The 25,775-nt window shown below is 37.0% G+C and overlaps 3 protein-coding genes across 3 annotated transcripts; 1 reads left to right on the top strand and 2 right to left on the bottom strand.

Annotated features, from left to right (window-relative positions):
- Positions 1-1,401: 1,401 nt before the first annotated feature.
- On the bottom strand, positions 1,402-18,211 carry MS3_00006973 (uncharacterized protein). Its single transcript, XM_051215223.1, has 7 exons — positions 17,990-18,211; positions 2,790-2,938; positions 2,500-2,755; positions 2,405-2,466; positions 2,074-2,371; positions 1,786-2,038; positions 1,402-1,750 (listed from the first exon to the last, which is right to left on the bottom strand). The coding sequence occupies exons 4-7, from the start codon at positions 2,422-2,424 to the stop codon at positions 1,461-1,463; spliced, it is 861 nt and encodes a 286-aa protein (XP_051068415.1). The 5' UTR covers positions 2,425-2,466; positions 2,500-2,755; positions 2,790-2,938; positions 17,990-18,211; the 3' UTR covers positions 1,402-1,460.
- Positions 5,693-13,383, bottom strand: MS3_00006975 (uncharacterized protein). The gene is made up of 2 exons (XM_051215225.1): positions 13,109-13,383; positions 5,693-9,837 (listed from the first exon to the last, which is right to left on the bottom strand). Exon 2 carries the CDS (start codon positions 7,162-7,164, stop codon positions 6,691-6,693), a length of 474 nt encoding a protein of 157 aa, XP_051068417.1. The 5' UTR covers positions 7,165-9,837; positions 13,109-13,383; the 3' UTR covers positions 5,693-6,690.
- MS3_00006974 (uncharacterized protein) lies at positions 13,871-15,186 on the top strand. Its single transcript, XM_051215224.1, has 5 exons — positions 13,871-14,088; positions 14,122-14,183; positions 14,226-14,514; positions 14,550-14,802; positions 14,838-15,186. Exons 2-5 carry the CDS (start codon positions 14,164-14,166, stop codon positions 15,125-15,127), a joined length of 852 nt encoding a protein of 283 aa, XP_051068416.1. The 5' UTR covers positions 13,871-14,088; positions 14,122-14,163; the 3' UTR covers positions 15,128-15,186.
- Positions 18,212-25,775: the final 7,564 nt, after the last annotated feature.

Here is a 25,775-nt window from a genome sequence, read left to right as displayed (position 1 = left end):
TATCGCGAAGTCCTTCAAACTTCATTATTCAGGTGCTGCTATAATAGTTTTTCCGTATTTGCATCGCAGAATAGCAATTATTTCTACTTAACCTTACACTGATGGTAGACAAGTCATTTATTTTTATATGAAATAGCATGATCCAGGCATATATCGTCATAAAAATTGTATTGTCGTCAAGGCTACCAAGCTGCGTTACAAGTAACGATACCATGGTAAGATTTATCGTTTTTCCCGTCTTTATCACAATTTCGGCTGCTTTTCACTGTTTTGTTCGACTTTCATGGCAGAAGTAGTTTGATGGTGAAGTCATTAGGTGTCCCGAGTGTTGTAAATATTATGTATATGCTATAGATGATAATAACACATACGATGTTAATATCACCTTCTATAGTTAGATATATTAGCCACCAAATTATTATATTGCAGGAAATAAATCATAATCATGCGGAAGAGGTATAACTATGTGAAGATTTTGCCAGAGACCGAGCTAAGATAGCTTTACTACCTCTTGTGTAGAGCTACAATGTTTTGGCTGCCGGTATTCTTGCAAAAATACCTAATAGCAGAAATAAGTACTGATATAAAGCTGTTACGAGAAAGCACTGAAAATTACGATTCGATAGTCAAGATATCTTGATCTCAGGTGACCAGATTGTGTGAGATCCTATGTGATGATCTTCGAAAATCAACCAAGGCCTATCTAGCTTACGTGCTGATGTCGTAAATGACAATTACTCATAACTTATGTGGGACTAAAATAGAATATGCATCAAGAATTGCAGGTTACACAGGACGATTCAAAGTAAGTTCACACAGTAGTCTTCATATAAGTTCATCGTCTAAGTTTCCGAAGTGCAACCTGTCCAAAGAATTAAATAATACAATCCATATATGTTGTGACCCAGACTTTCCTAAGCAACGCAAGAGATAAAGGAAGGGTGTGCTAAATGCACTTTCGGTCTGTAATTGGATACTGGTTTCCGTTTTTATACTAGTTTCTGGTAAACATTTATAGTGCAATAACTATTTCCTGTCTATCTTATTTCCAGCTGGCTTCGCAAGTGTTCACAGACCTAACGGGAACAATCCCTAAGAAATGGAAGTTATTTATTAATGGATCATTTGTGCTAGATTCAAACTTTAATAAACGTTTTCATTTATAACGCATCAGTCTTTTAACTACGGTAATTCTTATCTATCGTGACAAGTCGAAATTCGAACTACTATTATGGTACACCATGTTCAAGGTTGCAGTATTTGGTAAACGGTATACATGACTAATCGCGTGTGCGCCAAACTGGTAATTATTACACAAGAACGCGAAACAACATTCCTGTCTCACAGCCACATAAGACTGCACAGTACACTCCCTGCCGTTACGCTATAAGAATAAGTCAATGGCCATATAAATGAATTTATGTAAAACTAAAAGACTACAATATTAGAACTTCTTGTTATCAAGAAGCATAGCTATGGTCTGTATTAACAATTGATTCTGACGTTGTAGCTTCATCATTAGCACCGACTGAACTCATCACTTGTGCGCATATGTCTTCCGATGCTTCGAGGCATGAACGGATGAGTTTACTTGCCAAAGGTTCACTAAGAGCATGGATTGAGTGGTAGTTGCTAGTGTACTTCTCTAGCAGATCATCACTCCCTGTAGAGACTGAGATGTTGTCCAGTGCACGAAGAACCAGGTCCATTATGTATTTTCTTGTCCACCGGTTGCTATGTCGAAATAAGTCTACAAAACATATAGAGATAAAGGAACACACATACCTCCACGAATCAGATCTTTAGAATGTGCATACAAAATATGACCACATTGCAGCATGTAGTCATTGAGACGCTCACAAGCACATCGTGCACGTGAAGTAACAACAACATACATCATACCCTTGTCGTAGCACCGGATGTATTCTCCTTCTATACATTCGTGTCTCATTGTCCGAACACGTTTATAATTTACAGCTACAATTTTAGCTGCAAAAGATGTGAACTCGTTTAGAAGAGTTCGAAATGACATTGGAACCTGGAATTAATGATACATTTAACTATATTTCTTACCTGAAGAATCGGGAAACGTTGAAGATCCCTTACAGCGTCATATAGACGCAAACGTAGGTCGATGTCTGTTTTACTCCAGATTTTCCAGAAAGTCAATAGCAGGGAATCACCTCTTCTGAGACATTCTTTTAGGTGTTTATGAGCACTTTCGACACGGTTGTTTGTGTGGTTGCCCAGGCTTAATACATGTCGCCGGTAACAGCGATCCCACATTGACTTCCGGGCAACCCAGTAATCTTTTATGTAATCATACGCGCGTGTGAAATGCGTCCTTAGATGTTCGTACTTCCTAGTAAATCTGAATATAATGCGTTATGAAAGCAAAGCTCACATATCAGACCGTCTAGTCATCACAAGGTGTTCCAAGCGTTTGCGCACATCAGGATTTCGGAACTACAGAAAGTAATTTGTACAGCTAACACATACTTTCTGAAAAACGCTCTCAAGACATGGAATGAACAAAGTATTATGTTAGAATGACTGTGCGTAGACTGCACAGCTGAAATTTCAGTCGCTGCCGAATCAATAATGAAAATGCGTGTAGTATAAGTACCGCACATTATCTCTTTAAAACATCCCAATAGTTTTTCGACATCTTCGCGTCGTTCTTGACCGCAAAGAGCATACATAAGTGTGCCCTTCCCCAAGACTATCAGTCACTACTAGCTGAAACAGTGGAAAACTTTCAGATAAATTTATTACTAATCGTTACTTACCCGACTTTATTGGTCTGATAAGTCGAATCAATACATATTACCTCCAGGAACGCGTGGTAAACAGCAATTTGCTCTCTGCGGCTGAAGCAAATCATAGACATGTTCCCGTTTTCATGGAATACTTCAACTTCAGTATTTGCTTGAACGCGCTGTAAAATGTCATTGATATTTTTAGTGTCTAAACTCAATTAATTACAAAGTGAGTTTGTAGAATTATGGTCTACCATTATATTAGTACTGCTCTAATAATAGACCTAATCCCAAAATTGTAGATTCGTCATGATATAACTGCCTAATCTATAAGATCTTACGTGGAAGTCACACCATCGACTACACCAACTCACTGTATCGTATCAATTACCAATACATGATGTAGAACAAGGTTAGGCTAGAGAAAGAACAATATATTTAATATGAATAGAAGATATAAAGTAACATTGAGATGGACCACGCCTGCATGGACGAGCCACGCCATCCGATCAAACCCAGTCCATTCAATTCCTTCTCCGCGCCTTCTCCATTGTTAGGTATTTCTCCGTGCTAAATATTGAATATCTATTTTCCGAGTAGTCTTGTGTTCAGCTTTGAGGATTGTGTGATTATGGTCCAATGCCACTACACTAATCTCCCACCAGAATCAACATGATGTTGGTTCAATACCGAATTGGATGGGATTGTCGTGCGCTGAAGGTTACCAAGACTAGTAAGAATCCTCCGGGTAACGATAAGCTGAAAGATAAATCAAAAAGAAAGCGGCAGCATCTGGTCGGGAAATACATGTAATAATTTTAAAATATCTGCCTTCATGCTTAACATGCTTGAAATGAAAATTTGGGTGAAGATTATTTGAGCTATAAAAAATGGGGTTACAATGATAATAATAATAATAATAATAATAATAATAATAATAATAATAATAAAACGATGCGTGTTAATAGCCGTTGGTTAATAACTTAACGTATAGGTAGTAAGTATTTTGTGTTTAGAAATAGTAAAGTGATGAATATTGTAGAAATGTTAATATTAGTATTAGTTTTGGTTTAAATTATGAAATCAAATAACGATTATGCCGGTAAGTTGTCCATATGAGTTGAATTCCAATTGCATTTGTATTAGTAGGCTAACTGAAGGAACAGAAGTATACCGTGGAGAAGAATTCCAACTAGTGTTCCAGTTAGTTTGATACGGTTTATTTAGTTACGGGGAGATTTTCTCAACCTCATTTTTACTTGACCGTGATAGAATTTAGTAATACTACTAATACACATGAATGTTCATCAAAACAAAATTTAAATACGTGAGTGATGATTATATGAATTTTGGACAGATAGCTAGGAACAAATCGCTAAACATGAGTGTATTCGTAAGAGACATGCTCTAGACTCAATGTTCTGATCTGTGGCAGACTATTTATTTGTATTTATACTTGCCGGCTGATTAGGCATACAAGTTAGTTGCAAGTATGCAATTTATCATAAGGCGGAATACGGTTTAATTGAGATATAGTGGTTATAAGTTATTGAAATCAGTCAAGCCTATGTGTCATATTACGAAGTGATGTGGTGCTGCAAGATGTATTTAGCTAAATAAGTTTTTACAAGATGATTAATAGTGAGTGATGCTTATGTGATTATCAAAGAGAACATAAGTTGTAACCAGGGGGAGTACACTCCCAACTCATGTCTATGATAATGGCTTGAACCTTAGTCAGTGTTGGGGTAAATTCGACATTGATGTTTTCAGTTTGCAGGAGATTTGCTCGACTGCTTATACTGATTATTTGCATGCATGATTGTGTCGCTAAACCATCAATTAGACTGACAAGGTTTTGAGATATTTACTGAATGAGCAACTGATAGAGAAACCTACTGTAATCATCTGTAGTGAATGAAGATAAAAGAAAAACAACACTAGTGATAATTATAAGTCAATTTGCTGATCGATTTTGTTAATAGTTTCATTAATTTTATCAATCATATTACGTGATTGTCAAGTCATGACAATGCTTTATGACGATATCCTGAAACTATTATGTTTAACTAGTTATAGTGTTGAATGAGGATTAGTCAGTGGAAAAATAGGTATTGTTGCTTTAGGTGATTCGAAATTATCAGAAATTTGTAACGTTAAAGAATCCGAGACGCCTAATTTAATTATAAATTTTATATCAGAAAGATTCGTTTAGTGTTAATTCTAGTAGGCCACGGAGTTTTGATTTTAAACGTTTATTTAGCCAACAGCTACCTAGGGATTTAGTTATTTTACTAGTGCAGTTGATAGTACCTAAGTTTTTAATCTTATTATCTAAACTATGTTTGCATTTTAGGCTGCTAATATGATAAACCAATCCATAAACCCAAATACAATTAGCAACAACGACTATGATGGGTTTATTGATAAATGTTAAAGGCGATTCAGATGATTTCTAAATTCAAAAGATATGAAGATATAGTGTAACGTATGTACGGGCCAGGTTGACATGCAGGTTGTTGACATATATAAAAATTTAAAAATAATGAACATGACCAGGAAAAGTAATTTTAAAGTCAAGACTGCTTATGAAGCTTCAGGCAAGAATGTAACGCGTTATAAACATTCCATAAGAAGTTACTGCATTTAGCCTAGGGACACTTACAAATATGTGGCGAAAGCAACTAGAAAATATATACATGCTAAGTACAAAAAAATCATCCAGTAAGATAGTTGAACTCGCCTGGATTACTTTTGAAAATTATATTATCCAGTGGACGATATATATATAACGCCATTCGTGAGGAGTAGTAATGATCCAAAAGTATCCAGAATAAAACATGCAGTATGGCAATTAATTCCAGAGTCCTTGATGCTGTTGACGTTTTTGCCACTCGCTCGGATCAGAACAACCGGATGAATCCAGATAATTGTGCGGTCACCATTGAACGAGCCATCTAAAATGACCTTATGATTGCAGAAAACTTATGGCTGAAACTCACCGTATGTTTTTAGAGAAGTGTCATCCTTGTTGTTTAGCAATGGAACTCGAAAATTTGAAATTAGGCAGGCAGTGGTCGGAAGAAAAGATATTACAGGATAGTGCATAGTTTAAAACAGGATGAGGTGATAAGATAAGGAACACTGAATATTAGATCCAGGTAACTATTTAGTTCTTGCTACATTGTTAGTCAATGTATATTTGCGTTATTTACAGGTCATATTTGCTAGAGCTTGATGCTTAAACAAGTCTATGTCGCTGAAGCATGTAAATGCTATTAAAGCTTGTTAACGAACCATCAAAGCTAATTAGTTAATATAGACGACCAGTTTTTATTATCGATTGAGCTAGTATGTCATGAGAACTAATCAATATAACATTACGATAATACATGTGAGCATTAATCAGGACTGTTAGAATATTGGGGTAACATAAATACAAAATAGATCAAGAATTTAGAATGGAAGTAAGATTAACAATATTAGGTTGCGTTTCTCTAGTCGGGCTTACCAATGTAGAATTATGGTCTACCATTATATTAGTACTGCTCTAATAATAGACCTAATCCCAAAATTGTAGATTCGTCATGATATAACTGCCTAATCTATAAGATCTTACGTGGAAGTCACACCATCGACTACACCAACTCACTGTATCGTATCAATTACCAATACATGATGTAGAACAAGGTTAGGCTAGAGAAAGAACAATATATTTAATGTGAATAGAAGATATAAAGTAACATTGAGATGGACCACGCCTGCATGGACGAGCCACGCCATCCGATCAAACCCAGTCCATTCAATTCCTTCTCCGCGCCTTCTCCATTGTTAGGTATTTCTCCGTGCTAAATATTGAATATCTATTTTCTGAGTAGTCTTGTGTTCAGCTTTGAAGATTGTGTGGTTATGGTCCAATGCCACTACAAGTTCAACAACCTGGGTACAACTGTGAATGCATTCTGGCGATATCGTCCTTGGTAAGCTGTTTATTGAACTTCCAAGAAACCAGATACTGTAAGCTACGAGTTGGTGTATTACCCAGTAGAAACGTTCTTAAATACAAGCGTTCACTTGACGTCAACTGTCGTCTCGATGGATCGACAGAAATATATCCTTCTGTGCAAGGATGGATGTGCACGGTTTTAATAGAGGTGAGTTTCAACTCACCATTTACTGCCCGGACCCAAAATCCTGATTGACAAGGGCAATATTTCGAGCTGAAGGATAAATTCATTTGAAGTAAGGCATAGGTAGATGGCTGACGTCGTCTCCTTTGCCTAGGTTGTGTTGGCGAGTTAGAAGTTGTATGATCTTCAGAATAATGATTATTACTATCATCATCTACATCCTGAACGCAAGCATCTGACTCTGACGAACAGCGTTTACGTCCATATGTAGACATGTCTCACGAAAAAGTACTTAAGAGTTGGATCAACACTGTTCTTTTTGCATACTGACATAACGTACTTTGTATCCGTATACTAAAAAAATAATTATTAACCGCAAAAGTCATATTACCTTATGTACTTCTTCCAAACAGGTCTCAAAGTTGTCCCAACTTGTAAATCTTCGAAATAACATAATATCATTGAAGATTCGTCCTATATCATGCATCATCACGATGGCATCGACTTCGTTACTTGAAGAATGAACGTCACCAGACATGTTGTGGCTGAACTCAATTCAAATCTAAAGATGTCTTGATTTGACCGCTTCTGAAAAGTTTCACGATTTGTCGATGTGACGCACCAGTAATTTTGCGACAGTTTGACCTTCAAGTGCTCACAACCCCCATCAGTGGACGATAACCCAGGAGCGTTGCCGTAAAAATACCTAACCATGGAGAAGGCGGGAAAAGTGAATTGAATGGACTGGGTTTGATCGGATGGCGTGGCTCGTCCATGCAGACGTGGTCCCTCTGAATATTACTTTATATCTTTTATTCATATTAAATATATTGTTCTTTCTCCAGCTTAACCTTGTTCTACATCATGTATTGGTAATTGATACGATACAGTGAGTTGGTGTAGACGATGATGTGACTTCCACGTAAGATCTTATAGATTAGGCAGTTATATCATGACAAATCTACAATTCTAGGATTAGGTCTATTATTAGAGCAGTACTAATATAATGGTAGACCATAATTCTACATTGGTAAGCCCGACTAAAGAAACGCAACCTATTACCAATAATCCTTATTTCCACTTTAACCTTCTCGATCGATTTTATATTTATGTTAATCCAGTATTCTAATAGTCCTCTGATTAATGCTCACATGTATTATCGTAATGTTATATTGATTATTACTCATAACATACTAATTCAATCGATACCAATAACCGGTTATCTATATCAATTAGCTTTGATGGTTCATTAACAAGCTTTAATAGCATTTACATGCTTCTGCGGAATAAACTTGTTTAAACATCTAGCTCTATCTAAAAATAACGTGAATATACATCGACTAACAATGCAATCAAGGACTAGATAGTTATCTGGATCTAATTCTTAGTGTTCCTTCACTTAACACCTCATCCTGTTTTTAAACTATGCACTATCCTGTAATATCTTTTCTTCCGACCACTGCCTGCCTAATTTCAAATTTTCGAGTTCCATTGCTAAACAACAAGGATGACACTTCTCTAAAAACATACGGTGAGTTTCAGCCATAAGTTTTCTGCAATCATAAGGTCATTTTAGATGGCTCGTTCAATGGTGACCGCACAATTATCTGGATTCATCCGGTTGTTCTGATCCGAGCGAGTGGCAAAAACGTCAACAGCATCAAGGACTCTGGAATTAATTGCCATACTGCATGTTTTATTCTGGATACTTTTGGATCATTACTACTCCTCACGAATGGCGTTATATATATATCGTCCACTGGATAATATAATTTTCAAAAATAATCCAGGCGAGTTCAACTATTTTACTGGATGATTTTTTTGTACTTAACATGTATATATTTTCCAGTTGCTTTTGCCACATATTTGTAAATGTCCTTAGGCTAAATGCAGTAACTTCTTATGGAATGTTTATAACGCGTCATATTCCTGCCTGAAGTTTCATAAGCAGTCTTAGCTTTAAAATTATTTCTCTGATGATGTTCATTATTTTTAAATTGTCATATACGTCAACAACCTACCTGCATGTTAACCTGGCCCATACATACGTTGCACTATATCTTCATGTCTTTTAAATTTAGAAATCATCTGAATCGCCTTTAACATTTATCAATAAACCCATCATAGTCGTTGTTGCTAATTGTATTTGGGTTTACGGATTGGTTTATCATATTAGCAGCGTAAAAATGCGGACATAGTTTAGATAATGAAATTAGAAATTTAGAGACTATCAACTACACTAATCAAATAATTAAATTCTCATGTAGTCTATGGAACTCGGAACATTGAGTCTATATTATGTCTCTTACGAATACACTCATGTTTAACGATTTGTTCTTAGCTATCTGTCCAAAATTCATATAATTATCACTCACGTATTTAAATTTTGTTTTGATAACCATTCATGTGTATTAGTAGTATTACTAAATTCTATCACGGTCAAGTAAAAATGAGGTTGAGAAAATCCCTCCGTGACTAAATAAACCTTATCAAACTAACTGGAACACTACTTGGAATTCTCCTCCACGGTAATACTTTTGTTCCTTCAGTTAGCCTACTAATACAAATGCGATTGGAATTCAACTCATATGGACAACTTACCGGCATAATCGTTATTTGATTTCATAATTTAAACCAAAACTAATACTAATATTAACATTTCTACAATATTGATTACTTTTAATATTTCTAAACACAAAATACTTACTACCTATACGTTAAGTTATTAACCAACGGCTATTAACACGCATCGTTTTATTATTACTACTGTAATCCCATTTTCTATAGCTCAAATAATCTCCACCCAAATTTTCATTTTAAGCGTGTTAAGCATGAAGGCAAGTATTTTAAAATTATTACAAATATTTCCCGACCAGATGCTGCCGCTTTCTTTTTGATTTATCTTTCAGCTTATCGTTACCCGGAGGATTCTTACTAGTCTTGGTAACCTTCAGCGCACGACAATCCCATCCAATTCGGTATTGAACCAACATCATGTTGATTCTGGTGGGAGATTAGTGTAGTGGCATTGGACCATAATCACACAATCCTCAAAGCTGAACACAAGACTACTCGGAAAATAGATATTCAATATTTAGCACGGAGAAATACCTAACAATGGAGAAGGCGCGGAGAAGGAATTGAATGGACTGGGTTTGATCGGATGGCGTGGCTCGTCCATGCAGACGTGGTCCCTCTGAATATTACTTTATATCTTTTATTCATATTAAATATATTGTTCTTTCTCCAGCTTAACCTTGTTCTACATCATGTATTGGTAATTGATACGATACAGTGAGTTGGTGTAGACGATGATGTGACTTCCACGTAAGATCTTATAGATTAGGCAGTTATATCATGACAAATCTACAATTCTAGGATTAGGTCTATTATTAGAGCAGTACTAATATAATGGTAGACCATAATTCTACATTGGTAAGCCCGACTAAAGAAACGCAACCTATTACCAATAATCCTTATTTCCACTTTAACCTTCTCGATCGATTTTATATTTATGTTAATCCAGTATTCTAATAGTCCTCTGATTAATGCTCACATGTATTATCGTAATGTTATATTGATTATTACTCATAACATACTAATTCAATCGATACCAATAACCGGTTATCTATATCAATTAGCTTTGATGGTTCATTAACAAGCTTTAATAGCATTTACATGCTTCTGCGGAATAAACTTGTTTAAACATCTAGCTCTATCTAAAAATAACGTGAATATACATCGACTAACAATGCAATCAAGGACTAGATAGTTATCTGGATCTAATTCTTAGTGTTCCTTCACTTAACACCTCATCCTGTTTTTAAACTATGCACTATCCTGTAATATCTTTTCTTCCGACCACTGCCTGCCTAATTTCAAATTTTCGAGTTCCATTGCTAAACAACAAGGATGACACTTCTCTAAAAACATACGGTGAGTTTCAGCCATAAGTTTTCTGCAATCATAAGGTCATTTTAGATGGCTCGTTCAATGGTGACCGCACAATTATCTGGATTCATCCGGTTGTTCTGATCCGAGCGAGTGGCAAAAACGTCAACAGCATCAAGGACTCTGGAATTAATTGCCATACTGCATGTTTTATTCTGGATACTTTTGGATCATTACTACTCCTCACGAATGGCGTTATATATATATCGTCCACTGGATAATATAATTTTCAAAAATAATCCAGGCGAGTTCAACTATTTTACTTAACGGTTTTTTGTACTTAACATGTATATGCTTTCCAGTTGCTTTTGCCACATATTTGTAAGTGTCCCTAGGCTAAATGCAGTAACTTCTTATGGAATGTTTATAACGCGTTACATTCTTGCCTGAAGCTTCATAAGCAGTCTTGACTTTAAAATTACTTTTCCTGGTCATGTTCATTATTTTTAAATTTTTATATATGTCAACAACCTGCATGTCAACCTGGCCCGTACATACGTTACACTATATCTTCATATCTTTTGAATTTAGAAATCATCTGAATCGCCTTTAACATTTATCAATAAACCCATCATAGTCGTTGTTGCTAATTGTATTTGGGTTTATGGATTGGTTTATCATATTAGCAGCCTAAAATGCAAACATAGTTTAGATAATAAGATTAAAAACTTAGGTACTATCAACTGCACTAGTAAAATAACTAAATCCCTAGGTAGCTGTTGGCTAAATAAACGTTTAAAATCAAAACTCCGTGGCCTACTAGAATTAACACTAAACGAATCTTTCTGATATAAAATTTATAATTAAATTAGGCGTCTCGGATTCTTTAACGTTACAAATTTCTGATAATTTCGAATCACCTAAAGCAACAATACCTATTTTTCCACTGACTAATCCTCATTCAACACTATAACTAGTTAAACATAATAGTTTCAGGATATCGTCATAAAGCATTGTCATGACTTGACAATCACGTAATATGATTGATAAAATTAATGAAACTATTAACAAAATCGATCAGCAAATTGACTTATAATTATCACTAGTGTTGTTTTTCTTTTATCTTCATTCACTACAGATGATTACAGTAGGTTTCTCTATCAGTTGCTCATTCAGTAAATATCTCAAAACCTTGTCAGTCTAATTGATGGTTTAGCGACACAATCATGCATGCAAATAATCAGTATAAGCAGTCGAGCAAATCTCCTGCAAACTGAAAACATCAATGTCGAATTTACCCCAACACTGACTAAGGTTCAAGCCATTATCATAGACATGAGTTGGGAGTGTACTCCCCCTGGTTACAACTTATGTTCTCTTTGATAATCACATAAGCATCACTCACTATTAATCATCTTGTAAAAACTTATTTAGCTAAATACATCTTGCAGCACCACATCACTTCGTAATATGACACATAGGCTTGACTGATTTCAATAACTTATAACCACTATATCTCAATTAAACCGTATTCCGCCTTATGATAAATTGCATACTTGCAACTAACTTGTATGCCTAATCAGCCGGCAAGTATAAATACAAATAAATAGTCTGCCACAGATCAGAACATTGAGTCTAGAGCATGTCTCTTACGAATACACTCATGTTTAGCGATTTGTTCCTAGCTATCTGTCCAAAATTCATATAATCATCACTCACGTATTTAAATTTTGTTTTGATGAACATTCATGTGTATTAGTAGTATTACTAAATTCTATCACGGTCAAGTAAAAATGAGGTTGAGAAAATCTCCCGTAACTAAATAAACCGTATCAAACTAACTGGAACACTAGTTGGAATTCTTCTCCACGGTATACTTCTGTTCCTTCAGTTAGCCTACTAATACAAATGCAATTGGAATTCAACTCATATGGACAACTTACCGGCATAATCGTTATTTGATTTCATAATTTAAACCAAAACTAATACTAATATTAACATTTCTACAATATTCATCACTTTACTATTTCTAAACACAAAATACTTACTACCTATACGTTAAGTTATTAACCAACGGCTATTAACACGCATCGTTTTATTATTATTATTATTATTATTATTATTATTATTATTATTATTATTATCATTGTAACCCCATTTTTTATAGCTCAAATAATCTTCACCCAAATTTTCATTTCAAGCATGTTAAGCATGAAGGCAGATATTTTAAAATTATTACATGTATTTCCCGACCAGATGCTGCCGCTTTCTTTTTGATTTATCTTTCAGCTTATCGTTACCCGGAGGATTCTTACTAGTCTTGGTAACCTTCAGCGCACGACAATCCCATCCAATTCGGTATTGAACCAACATCATGTTGATTCTGGTGGGAGATTAGTGTAGTGGCATTGGACCATAATCACACAATCCTCAAAGCTGAACACAAGACTACTCGGAAAATAGATATTCAATATTTAGCACGGAGAAATACCTAACAATGGAGAAGGCGCGGAGAAGGAATTGAATGGACTGGGTTTGATCGGATGGCGTGGCTCGTCCATGCAGGCGTGGTCCATCTCAATGTTACTTTATATCTTCTATTCATATTAAATATATTGTTCTTTCTCTAGCCTAACCTTGTTCTACATCATGTATTGGTAATTGATACGATACAGTGAGTTGGTGTAGTCGATGGTGTGACTTCCACGTAAGATCTTATAGATTAGGCAGTTATATCATGACGAATCTACAATTTTGGGATTAGGTCTATTATTAGAGCAGTACTAATATAATGGTAGACCATAATTCTACAAACTCACTTTGTAATTAATTGAGTTTAGACACTAAAAATATCAATGACATTTTACAGCGCGTTCAAGCAAATACTGAAGTTGAAGTATTCCATGAAAACGGGAACATGTCTATGATTTGCTTCAGCCGCAGAGAGCAAATTGCTGTTTACCACGCGTTCCTGGAGGTAATATGTATTGATTCGACTTATCAGACCAATAAAGTCGGGTAAGTAACGATTAGTAATAAATTTATCTGAAAGTTTTCCACTGTTTCAGCTAGTAGTGACTGATAGTCTTGGGGAAGGGCACACTTATGTATGCTCTTTGCGGTCAAGAACGACGCGAAGATGTCGAAAAACTATTGGGATGTTTTAAAGAGATAATGTGCGGTACTTATACTACACGCATTTTCATTATTGATTCGGCAGCGACTGAAATTTCAGCTGTGCAGTCTACGCACAGTCATTCTAACATAATACTTTGTTCATTCCATGTCTTGAGAGCGTTTTTCAGAAAGTATGTGTTAGCTGTACAAATTACTTTCTGTAGTTCCGAAATCCTGATGTGCGCAAACGCTTGGAACACCTTGTGATGACTAGACGGTCTGATATGTGAGCTTTGCTTTCATAACGCATTATATTCAGATTTACTAGGAAGTACGAACATCTAAGGACGCATTTCACACGCGCGTATGATTACATAAAAGATTACTGGGTTGCCCGGAAGTCAATGTGGGATCGCTGTTACCGGCGACATGTATTAAGCCTGGGCAACCACACAAACAACCGTGTCGAAAGTGCTCATAAACACCTAAAAGAATGTCTCAGAAGAGGTGATTCCCTGCTATTGACTTTCTGGAAAATCTGGAGTAAAACAGACATCGACCTACGTTTGCGTCTATATGACGCTGTAAGGGATCTTCAACGTTTCCCGATTCTTCAGGTAAGAAATATAGTTAAATGTATCATTAATTCCAGGTTCCAATGTCATTTCGAACTCTTCTAAACGAGTTCACATCTTTTGCAGCTAAAATTGTAGCTGTAAATTATAAACGTGTTCGGACAATGAGACACGAATGTATAGAAGGAGAATACATCCGGTGCTACGACAAGGGTATGATGTATGTTGTTGTTACTTCACGTGCACGATGTGCTTGTGAGCGTCTCAATGACTACATGCTGCAATGTGGTCACATTTTGTATGCACATTCTAAAGATCTGATTCGTGGAGGTATGTGTGTTCCTTTATCTCTATATGTTTTGTAGACTTATTTCGACATAGCAACCGGTGGACAAGAAAATACATAATGGACCTGGTTCTTCGTGCACTGGACAACATCTCAGTCTCTACAGGGAGTGATGATCTGCTAGAGAAGTACACTAGCAACTACCACTCAATCCATGCTCTTAGTGAACCTTTGGCAAGTAAACTCATCCGTTCATGCCTCGAAGCATCGGAAGACATATGCGCACAAGTGATGAGTTCAGTCGGTGCTAATGATGAAGCTACAACGTCAGAATCAATTGTTAATACAGACCATAGCTATGCTTCTTGATAACAAGAAGTTCTAATATTGTAGTCTTTTAGTTTTACATAAATTCATTTATATGGCCATTGACTTATTCTTATAGCGTAACGGCAGGGAGTGTACTGTGCAGTCTTATGTGGCTGTGAGACAGGAATGTTGTTTCGCGTTCTTGTGTAATAATTACCAGTTTGGCGCACACGCGATTAGTCATGTATACCGTTTACCAAATACTGCAACCTTGAACATGGTGTACCATAATAGTAGTTCGAATTTCGACTTGTCACGATAGATAAGAATTACCGTAGTTAAAAGACTGATGCGTTATAAATGAAAACGTTTATTAAAGTTTGAATCTAGCACAAATGATCCATTAATAAATAACTTCCATTTCTTAGGGATTGTTCCCGTTAGGTCTGTGAACACTTGCGAAGCCAGCTGGAAATAAGATAGACAGGAAATAGTTATTGCACTATAAATGTTTACCAGAAACTAGTATAAAAACGGAAACCAGTATCCAATTACAGACCGAAAGTGCATTTAGCACACCCTTCCTTTATCTCTTGCGTTGCTTAGGAAAGTCTGGGTCACAACATATATGGATTGTATTATTTAATTCTTTGGACAGGTTGCACTTCGGAAACTTAGACGATGAACTTATATGAAGACTACTGTGTGAACTTACTTTGAATCGTCCTGTGTAACCTGCAATTCTTGATGCATATTCTATTTTAGTCCCACATAAGTTATGAGTAATTGTCATTTACGACATCAGCACGTAAGCTAGATAGGCCTTGGTTGATTTTCGAAGATCATCACATAGGATCTCACACAATCTGGTCACCTGAGATCAAGATATCTTGACTATCGAATCGTAATTTTCAGTGCTTTCTCGTAACAGCTTTATATCAGTACTTATTTCTGCTATTAGGTATTTTTGCAAGAATACCGGCAGCCAAAACATTGTAGCTCTACACAAGAGGTAGTAAAGCTATCTTAGCTCGGTCTCTGGCAAAATCTTCACATAGTTATACCTCTTCCGCATGATTATGATTTATTTCCTGCAATATAATAATTTGGTGGCTAATATATCTAACTATAGAAGGTGATATTAACATCGTATGTGTTATTATCATCTATAGCATATACATAATATTTACAACACTCGGGACACCTAATGACTTCACCATCAAACTACTTCTGCCATGAAAGTCGAACAAAACAGTGAAAAGCAGCCGAAATTGTGATAAAGACGGGAAAAACGATAAATCTTACCATGGTATCGTTACTTGTAACGCAGCTTGGTAGCCTTGACGACAATACAATTTTTATGACGATATATGCCTGGATCATGCTATTTCATATAAAAATAAATGACTTGTCTACCATCAGTGTAAGGTTAAGTAGAAATAATTGCTATTCTGCGATGCAAATACGGAAAAACTATTATAGCAGCACCTGAATAATGAAGTTTGAAGGACTTCGCGATACCATGTAACGCAAAACGGAAAAACCCCTTTTCAACTAATTATGAAAACGGAAAATAGACTTTCAAATTTATTCATGATTAATTTCGAATTTTGGTTGTGCACAAAGCAGAAATCAAAAAGTAGCGCAAAAAGTGTCGTGATACCCCTGGAGCGCTGCCTATTTCTCCGCGTTAAATCTTGAATATCTATTAACCGAGTTGTCTCATATTCAGCTTTGAGGATCTTCGAAATAACATAATATCATTGAAGATTCGTCCTATATCATGCATCATCACGATGGCATCGACTTCGTTACTTGAAGAATGAACGTCACCAGACATGTTGTGGCTGAACTCAATTCAAATCTAAAGATGTCTTGATTTGACCGCTTCTGAAAAGTTTCACGATTTGTCGATGTGACGCACCAGTAATTTTGCGACAGTTTGACCTTCAAGTGCTCACAACCCCCATCAGTGGACGATAACCCAGGAGCGTTGCCGTAAAAATACCTAACCATGGAGAAGGCGGGAAAAGTGAATTGAATGGACTGGGTTTGATCGGATGGCGTGGCTCGTCCATGCAGACGTGGTCCCTCTGAATATTACTTTATATCTTTTATTCATATTAAATATATTGTTCTTTCTCCAGCTTAACCTTGTTCTACATCATGTATTGGTAATTGATACGATACAGTGAGTTGGTGTAGACGATGATGTGACTTCCACGTAAGATCTTATAGATTAGGCAGTTATATCATGACAAATCTACAATTTTAGGATTAGGTCTATTATTAGAGCAGTACTAATATCATAGTAGACCAGTATTCTACAGGTTATCGATGAATCTTTGAAATTCTTACGCCGCGTTCCTCGTGCGTAATTGCATGCGTACAAACCCGAACAATCCCAAAGGGATGTTTGCGGTTATATTATGATATTGATTAACGGTTTATTATCTCTCGTCCTGAAAAGGTATATGGTTGTAGTGATGGTGGACTTAAAATCAAGTCACGGACTTCTTTGGCGACTGGAAGATGGAGAATAAGACATGTCTCTATAGCGAATTCCTTCAGATTTGATATTGTATCTCGTGAAATAGTGATCTAGTTCAGTAAACCACAACTCAGAGTCACTACGATCGAATTCGGGAAGTTACAACAACGTCTACTTCCACTGGTGACAAATCACCCAGGTTTTTGGTTTGCATTGAGTTTGGAATGGGGTATATGACCAACATAGTAATATAATAAGAACAACAATGATCACTATAACACGAATACCTTAAGACGAAAAACTATGTATCAATATACATACCACACTATGGTCAAGGATAATCAGGTTTACTTCTACGACTAATTAAAAAATAATATGAATAATAAAATCGGAATTAAATATATGTCCAACATGGCTCACCAATTTCGTACCTGGTGGTAACCCTCGTTCTTCTGATGGAAGAAATCAAAATAGTAGTGAATAGGTTTTTATTTAAATCGCGTAGCAGTCACAGTAGAGCCGGAGATCACCTGTTCAAACACACAGCTTTTCAGCATTTAATATAAAATAATAAGAAGCATAATGTCTGTACAAAATAGAAAACTGAGAATAATTGAGCGCCGTTGTTTTGAAATATACTTAGTTGTTTGAGGTCAACCCTTAATTAATCAGCCTAAGCCGTTACAGCACCACTCAAACATCTATAACCTAAAAGCTATAGACCTATAATATAAACGTTTGACAACTTTATATTTCAATTTATTGACATACCGAACGGCGAGTCTTTCCGAAATCGTGAACTACACACTTAATAATCTGTTCGGGATCACTTTCAGTTTCTATCGTGGGCACAATAACTTGAGACCAATCGTCATTTAATCTCCTAAACCATAATCAGTTGTGAGGTACTTTTCATCACAAGGATGGTTGTGGATCATCTTAAGTGAAGCTATTATGTTCTGGCTGACATCATACCGCAAACAAAACATGGCTTTTCAACTACTGAAACATGATCTTTAAATAGTGAGTATGATGACAGTTATTGACCCTTTTTCTCCCTGATCATAGCCCTACGGCTCTTTTATGGCCAAAAATAACAAAAGTATAACATATACTGGTAATGGATTTCCAGCTTACTTCTACTCACAACGTAATGCGTCCGACTCATCTAATAATGTTTTATGGTATATTTTAAATAAAAAGCTTTTCGCAATAAATTAATAACACTTCTGACTTGGTCCCATGTTGTCAAGTGCCTAGGTCTAATAATCCTCCCGAAAAATCACTGGTATTCACTACTGCTACTACTGGACACTTATCGTTAGTTTTACTCGCTGATGGGATAAGGTCATCCTTACGGTCAGTTAAATGTCTTTGGGCACATGCCGAATCACCGGACGTTTAGGTCACTACATGTCGGACAGTTCATCGACTCCGGCCAAGGTCAAGGACAATCAACGTGCAGCAATTAATCGTACCCAATCGATAAATCTTCTAATTGAATGCTAGATTCGGTTTCCTAAGCTCTTTGAGTAACCCCAGGCCAAAACTACACAGCAACCAGAACACTAGAGAAAAGGTACGAAATACGGAAAGGACGTTTTGCTTCAGGCTTCGTTTGTGCACAGAGAATCTAGGGTATTTATGGCATTTTAGGTAGCCTTGATCTTTTGGAAAGCTACAAAATATAGCAGTAGTATAAATAATCACTCAATCAGAAGTGCGACATGCGACGTTCTGGATGTTTCTGGCAAAATTTCTATTGAATGCTGATCGAATATGGGGTGTCTCAGAGCTTTCAGGGCATTTTTGGTATTTGTCGAGGAATTTTTGATTTCCCTGACAACTAAGAACTGGCCTATGCGGTTGTGCCCACATTATCTTCTCTGTTCCATTCTTACTAATACTTTTCGGTAATAACATCCTTTATAGTATGCGGTCTTCAAATTCACCATAATGTGCTACTTATATAGACATAAGTAGTGTGTAACATGAGTCAGGAATGTAATGTCTGGCAACAGAAGATTAGGAAGATCAGGAAAGGAAGAACGGAAATAGAAAGCAATTAGTATGGAAATGTAAGAAAAATGAAGTCCGAGACAATTATTGAACATTTTGCAAATTAGGTATTATTGTATGGTTTTTCTATTTTACCAAGTAACTCTGTAATTTAGTGCTAAGTATAATTCGGTTGTTCTCACCTGTGTTCTCCTGCACTCCAATAGTACCTTGATACGACGAAAGAGTAATTCGTGTTAAGTGCTGATCATGAGATGTGACTTCGAAGTTAGCTGCTGGTCATACCATTCCCATCTAACTCGAATAGGCCCCTAATCATCAGACATATATCATCTATCTTGGCGATCTACATACCCGTATTGCTGAGGGAAATAACAAACTATTGTTTTTTGTCTTCCATTGCTCTCGAAAAATAAATAGCATTTAGGAACGAATATGCGGACATTTAGAGAATCCCAGACGTTAGCAACACATATTTGTTAAAAACTAACTCTGGTTTCCAACATCTGCAAAATTATACTCAGAGCAAAGCGGACAAAATTTTGTCACACAAAACAAGAGTGATTACCTGAAGGGATACAATCACTTGATCAGTATTAGCGAAAGCCAAGAAAACATAACGAAATCAAAAATATTTGGATCAGCACTCAAAGTATTTAGGCGTCACCAAGAAAGTGATTTCCTTACGGAAGGATCTAGTCAGTAAGCAACTGAATCGGATGGATCAATCTATTTTAACATCCATCAGTGTAGCCTTAGTCCTTTTAGACAACAAACGACACTGTACTTTCAAAGGAAATGTCGTTCGCTGCATGAAGTTTCTGTTCGCAAAGCAATTGAATGCAGGTTTTTTATTGTACTTAGGTCCTGTAGTTCTTCATGATAAGTTAGAATAACATTATACAGTATCGTTCAACGTCTATCATTATCAGTCTATTATTTTATCTTATTTTATTTGAACACATAAATATTGGTACAAGAGGGCACCAAATATATATGCGCCACACAAAACAATGAGAATTTAAAGACGAGGAAAAAAATAAGGAGAGTGAAACAAAAGGGGAACAATAACGAACGGATTGGTGTAAGGTAGTGTAATAATAATAATAGCAATAATGGGGGACGGAAAGGTACAATCGGAAGAAATCTTTCAGGTAAGGGAGACACAACCACTTTTCACGAAGAAAGTAAAAGAAGGTTACAGCAGGATCGCCACTGGCTTCTATTCTGAGCCATATCTGATAACGTCTCTAGTCACTGTGTAGCACCATCTCTCAGACCCCAATCAGGGAGCCGTGAAGGACCAACAGAAGCCAGTCCTTTGTAGCTTTCTTTCATACCACGACACCATGTCATACACTGACCACCTCTCCGCTTTTTCCAACCAGTCCCAGAGTCGGCAAATAATGCACGACGTGGAAGTCTCTGGGACGACATTCGTAGAACATGTCCAAGCCACCGAAGTCGGTGTTTCAGAATGGTGACACCAATCGCATTATCATCTCTGTGCCCAAACACACGATGCCGAACCTCTGCACTACTAACATGGTGCTGCCGCTGGATGTTAGCAATCCTTCGGAGACAGCGATGATCGAACACAGAGAGTCGTCTAACGTCCTCAACTCGGAGAGACCAGGTTTCACAAGCGTAGAGTAAAACTGCTCTCACCGACGCGCTGTAGATCCGACCTTTTACATCCAGACTAACATCACGAAGGCCCCGAATGCCCTGGTATGGCCGAGAGTGGGGAGAGTCCGCTCTCCCTCTCGAAATACCCTCACACGGCCACGCGTATACAGCCTCTGCCAGGGAAGTCCTGCTCATTGCCTTCTCGTGGCGCGGGTGTTGGTTACGAAAATGAGAGGACGAAAAGCGAATGTCCGGCGCTTTAACCGAATCCTAAACCAATGGTGCACATGGGCACCAGTATCCTGCGGGAACAAGTGGCGTATGAACCAATCCTTGGTCACTGGCTGCCATGGGACTGCATCTCCTTACGATGCTCCACCGCCTTGTGGGTTAGACCTTAGGTCGAAGGCTCGGGAGTGGCCCCCAAGATAACCACCTGCTTCGGTCTGGGCACCCGGGCAATATCACAGCCCACACACAAATATGATGAACTGCCTATAATTATGGAAACTACATTATCAGTCTACTTAATATCACAACCAAAGTTGCACTGTCTTCAACAGTGTTTGTGTTGATTTGAATAATTTCTTCTTGGGATACAAAAATTACTACGGGAGGGAACACTTAGTCCATAATATGCATGGTTTAAAGCACGTTGTTGACGAAGTTATTGAACACGCTAGTCTAGAATCAACCTAGGCATATTTCGCCGCTTATGAGCGTATGCCTCTAGCCATGAATAATGCTTCTATTTGGGCGAACCAAATCCTAGGGTTGTTAGCACCGCATGTAGGTAGTCTGAACTTAAAGTATTATCGTTTGCGTGCGATGAGTTAAGGGGATTTAGTGGTGGACAATCCATGTCAATAAGTTTATTTGGCGAGTACATAATGTGAAAAATAAACTTATGTACCAAGTAAAAATATAAGCAATATAACAACTGTGATAAACTCGAGGCTCACCAGACAATTGTGGTGGACCAAATAATATATGAACTCAAAAATGATAACCGAGTTACCAAGTACAAATAGTAATGTCAATATATATCAGTTAAACGTTGTAAACACAACAAAAAGTAGAGGCTCTACTTAATTCAGCAGGTTTGTGCGTGTTCCGGTTGAGTTTAGTACTGAATCCACAATTATAGATGATTGAAGATTCCAGTGAGATTGATGTCCTTCCAGTGATATAACCAAACGTAGGGTGCGGTATAGTAGTCGATTTAGAGTTCAGTTAACACAACCACGAGCAAACGGAGAACAAGAGGTGTGTGTATGGCAGTGCACTTGTTAGTAGGTAACAACGTGTGTCATACTATAAGTGTAACACGACGGAAGAAAGTGTGTTCAAGGTCATACACTTAAACGACACGTACAATCATTTAATAGTAAATGTATATGCTATGAAAAACTAACATAATAAATGCAAATAACATCGAAAACTATTTACAAAATAAGCTTGTCATGCATATCTCCACACTTCTCTTTGAGACCATGCACCGTATTGCATCATTGTGGAGTGTTGTCATCACTTCGAGATCATTGCTCTCAGATGATTACCATACAGACGAGGGACTGAAAGTATCATTCACCACAGTGTTCGGTTACACAAGCACACACTACCGTGTTGAACTGAGAAGCCGAAGAGGTGAACGGATAAACATGAGCCATTCATTAATTGTTGGTGCTGTCAAACAAAAAATGAACGACTACTTGTCTATCTGTGGACAACTGGAGTTTGCTGAAATGAAGGCTGGATGTGTCTCAGTCAACTTTCCGGTTCTCAACACTTTAACTGGGAACCTTTTACCTATAGCTAATTAAGTACCTATCGAACACAGGCTCATAAATTAGATCATAGAAAGCTGGTGTTCTCAACATCACTTCCATCTACTTCAACGGTAGTTAGTAAACCGTAATTTAGGGTAAATGTAAACATAATAGCAAAAGGTTGCACAATCATGACAGTAAAGCACTGAAAATGATTCTGAAGGCAGTCATTGAATTGTCCAAGAAGATGAACAACTGACTGACTAAGGCCAAAGCTCGTCCGTGGGTGCAGAGAACAGACACAGCGACAGCACAAACAATTCAAGTTGCGCATTGCCTTTAAAAACGCCTGAGTAAATGCGAACTCTTAAAGCTGCCTTAGAGGAGCACAAATTCCATGACAGATACTTGTAAAGTTTTAGGTGACCCGACTGTCTGAGATCGTAGATGATAATCTTCGGAATTCAATCAAAGCTCGTCTAGATTACGTGCCGACACTGGAATTTTCAGTTACTTATAACTTACGGGAGGCTAGAAGTAAAACATGTATCAGTAACTACGGATTCTACAGGACGACTCAAAGTGAGTTCATATCACAGTCTTGATATATTTATGGATGTTCTGTGTCCACAGTTGCGAAGTGCAACCTTTCCAGAAAAGAAATAACACAAGGCATGCATGTTGCGATCCGGGCATTTTTACACGACGAAAGAGATAAAGTAAATAAACGTGGATGGTGATTCAAGCTAAATATACTTTTGACCTGTAGTTGAATACCTGTTTCTTTTTTATTAACTTTCGGTAAATATTTATATCAAACTAATTATTTCCTATCCATCTTATTTTCAGCTGGCTTTGCATGTGTTCACAGATCTAACTGTAAGCTTTCAAGCATTATTGTCATGCCGTCGGTAAATTATCAACCTCTTGCATGACATTATGGGTTCATAGGTTGGATGATTGCTATGATATAGGGTATTCGTTCGTCTACTATTAGCAATATGGCTTTTTGTGGTGTGCTTGTAATGCAGAAAAGTAACTTTTTCTTCTTGCAGAACATTGTGAGTGCGTTCACTTTGCAAAGTCAACTGAAAAAGTCGAATAGGTACGTAGGGAATTTTGTGTACCTGTTATCAAGTCAACAGGCTTCTACGTACAATCTGTAGTCTTAGGGTTTTTCCGAATGTGATATTGTAGATAACCCAAAGTCTTTCAGAATATCCCCAAAATGTGAAAAAATATTTCGGTTTGATCACAGAACGTAGACGATTTCCCAAAGTTATCAAAAATTCTGGGAAAATATTGGGAAAAACCCAAAATATTGGGCTTTTGTGCTATTTCCTCGAAATTTTTATAGCGCCTTCCTCAAAACAAATAAAATTTCCCACAAAATAAAGAAATAGGGAAGGACGCAAACCGATCATCATTGCTTACAAAGATGGAGGAAACGATATTTCCCGCTTTACTCTGATTGGTCGCTAAATGGTCTGCCAAAATTGAGTTTAGTTGCAGTCATGGCTTTCTTGACCAGAATATATGTGCTGGTCAAATAATGTTATTCGTCCACCCAAACAACCAAAAAGGGAAATAAAGGCGAACAAAGGGGAAACAAAGGGGAAAATGCATTGGAAGAGAAAACGGAAATAAAGAGGAAAACGCGCCAGAATGTCGCCTTTTTGCTTGTCCGGGAGAAATAATGCGGATTTCCTCCGTGTTTTTCACTTTGTCGATAAATTACCGACTTTCCACCTAAATATCCGCTGAATCGCCCACTTTTCGCCTATATTTCCGCCGAATCGCCTACTTTTCGCCTATAGATACGCTTAATTGTCAACTTTTCGCCTAAATACACACAGAACTCCCTATTTTCGATCCATTGGCATAACCCCAAACGTCTCCCATGTTCGCCTTTATTTTCAACGACAGACCAAAATAAAATTGCAATCCACGGGAAAACCGGTATATTTTTAAAAATTTTATTTAAAGGGAAAAGCATATTTTTGTACAACATTAAAGCAGAAGCTTCAGCATCGATTGTTTTGCATTTCCGTTGCAATTGCTAAATCATAGTTATTTGAAAATACCTGCAAAAGAAGGAACAGGTGATGTATTATTTATAAGGCATGTGTATTTAATCGCTAGTTCACTGACAATCAAACACACTTTCTCAACACTTCAATAGCTTCCCATGTAAGTAAAAAGGTAAGCTGTTTTACCAAAAACTGTTTATCAAAAATTAAGTAGAACATAAAAAGACTGTACGAACTTTTGCCTTTAGCCACGTATGTTCGGCTACTGAGAATTGAAATAGTCGTCCTGTGAATTCTGAGGTTTAAAAACAAAACAAGTCACAACAACATCTGAATGACGTGCTTTAATTTAAGCTAAACTTACGGTTATGTTCGTTATTACAGTAGACTGTAACTATAGAGCCGTAGGGAAGTTATAACTTTAAATTAGTACATACCTGATCTTGTTTCCTTCTACTACACTTTATCATTTTGTCTCGGATATCATGAAAATAACCTTGTGTCGCTATGTTGTACAGCTTAGCAAGGTCTTTTCTTTGACAGCGGATGACAGAAAGCGATTTGTTAACGCACCTGAAGTTTAAATAATAAATAAGAGTTACTTCGTATGCAGCCGTAAAACTGGCATTTCTAAAGTGCTCGTTTTGGAGAGGTGCCGAGTAACTTGAATTTACTGGCAACCTCAGGTGTCAAGAGGTGCGACAGAACATACCGCATTGATGTTTTCGGATCATCACCCGATAACCGGGTAACCATTGCTATCTGTAACA

The sequence above is a fragment of the Schistosoma haematobium genome, chromosome 2 (assembly GCF_000699445.3).
Source record: "Schistosoma haematobium chromosome 2, whole genome shotgun sequence".
In the NCBI taxonomy this organism is placed as follows: domain Eukaryota; kingdom Metazoa; phylum Platyhelminthes; class Trematoda; order Strigeidida; family Schistosomatidae; genus Schistosoma; species Schistosoma haematobium.
Note: the sequence above shows the minus strand (reverse complement) of the source record. Positions and strands in the feature narration are given on the sequence as shown.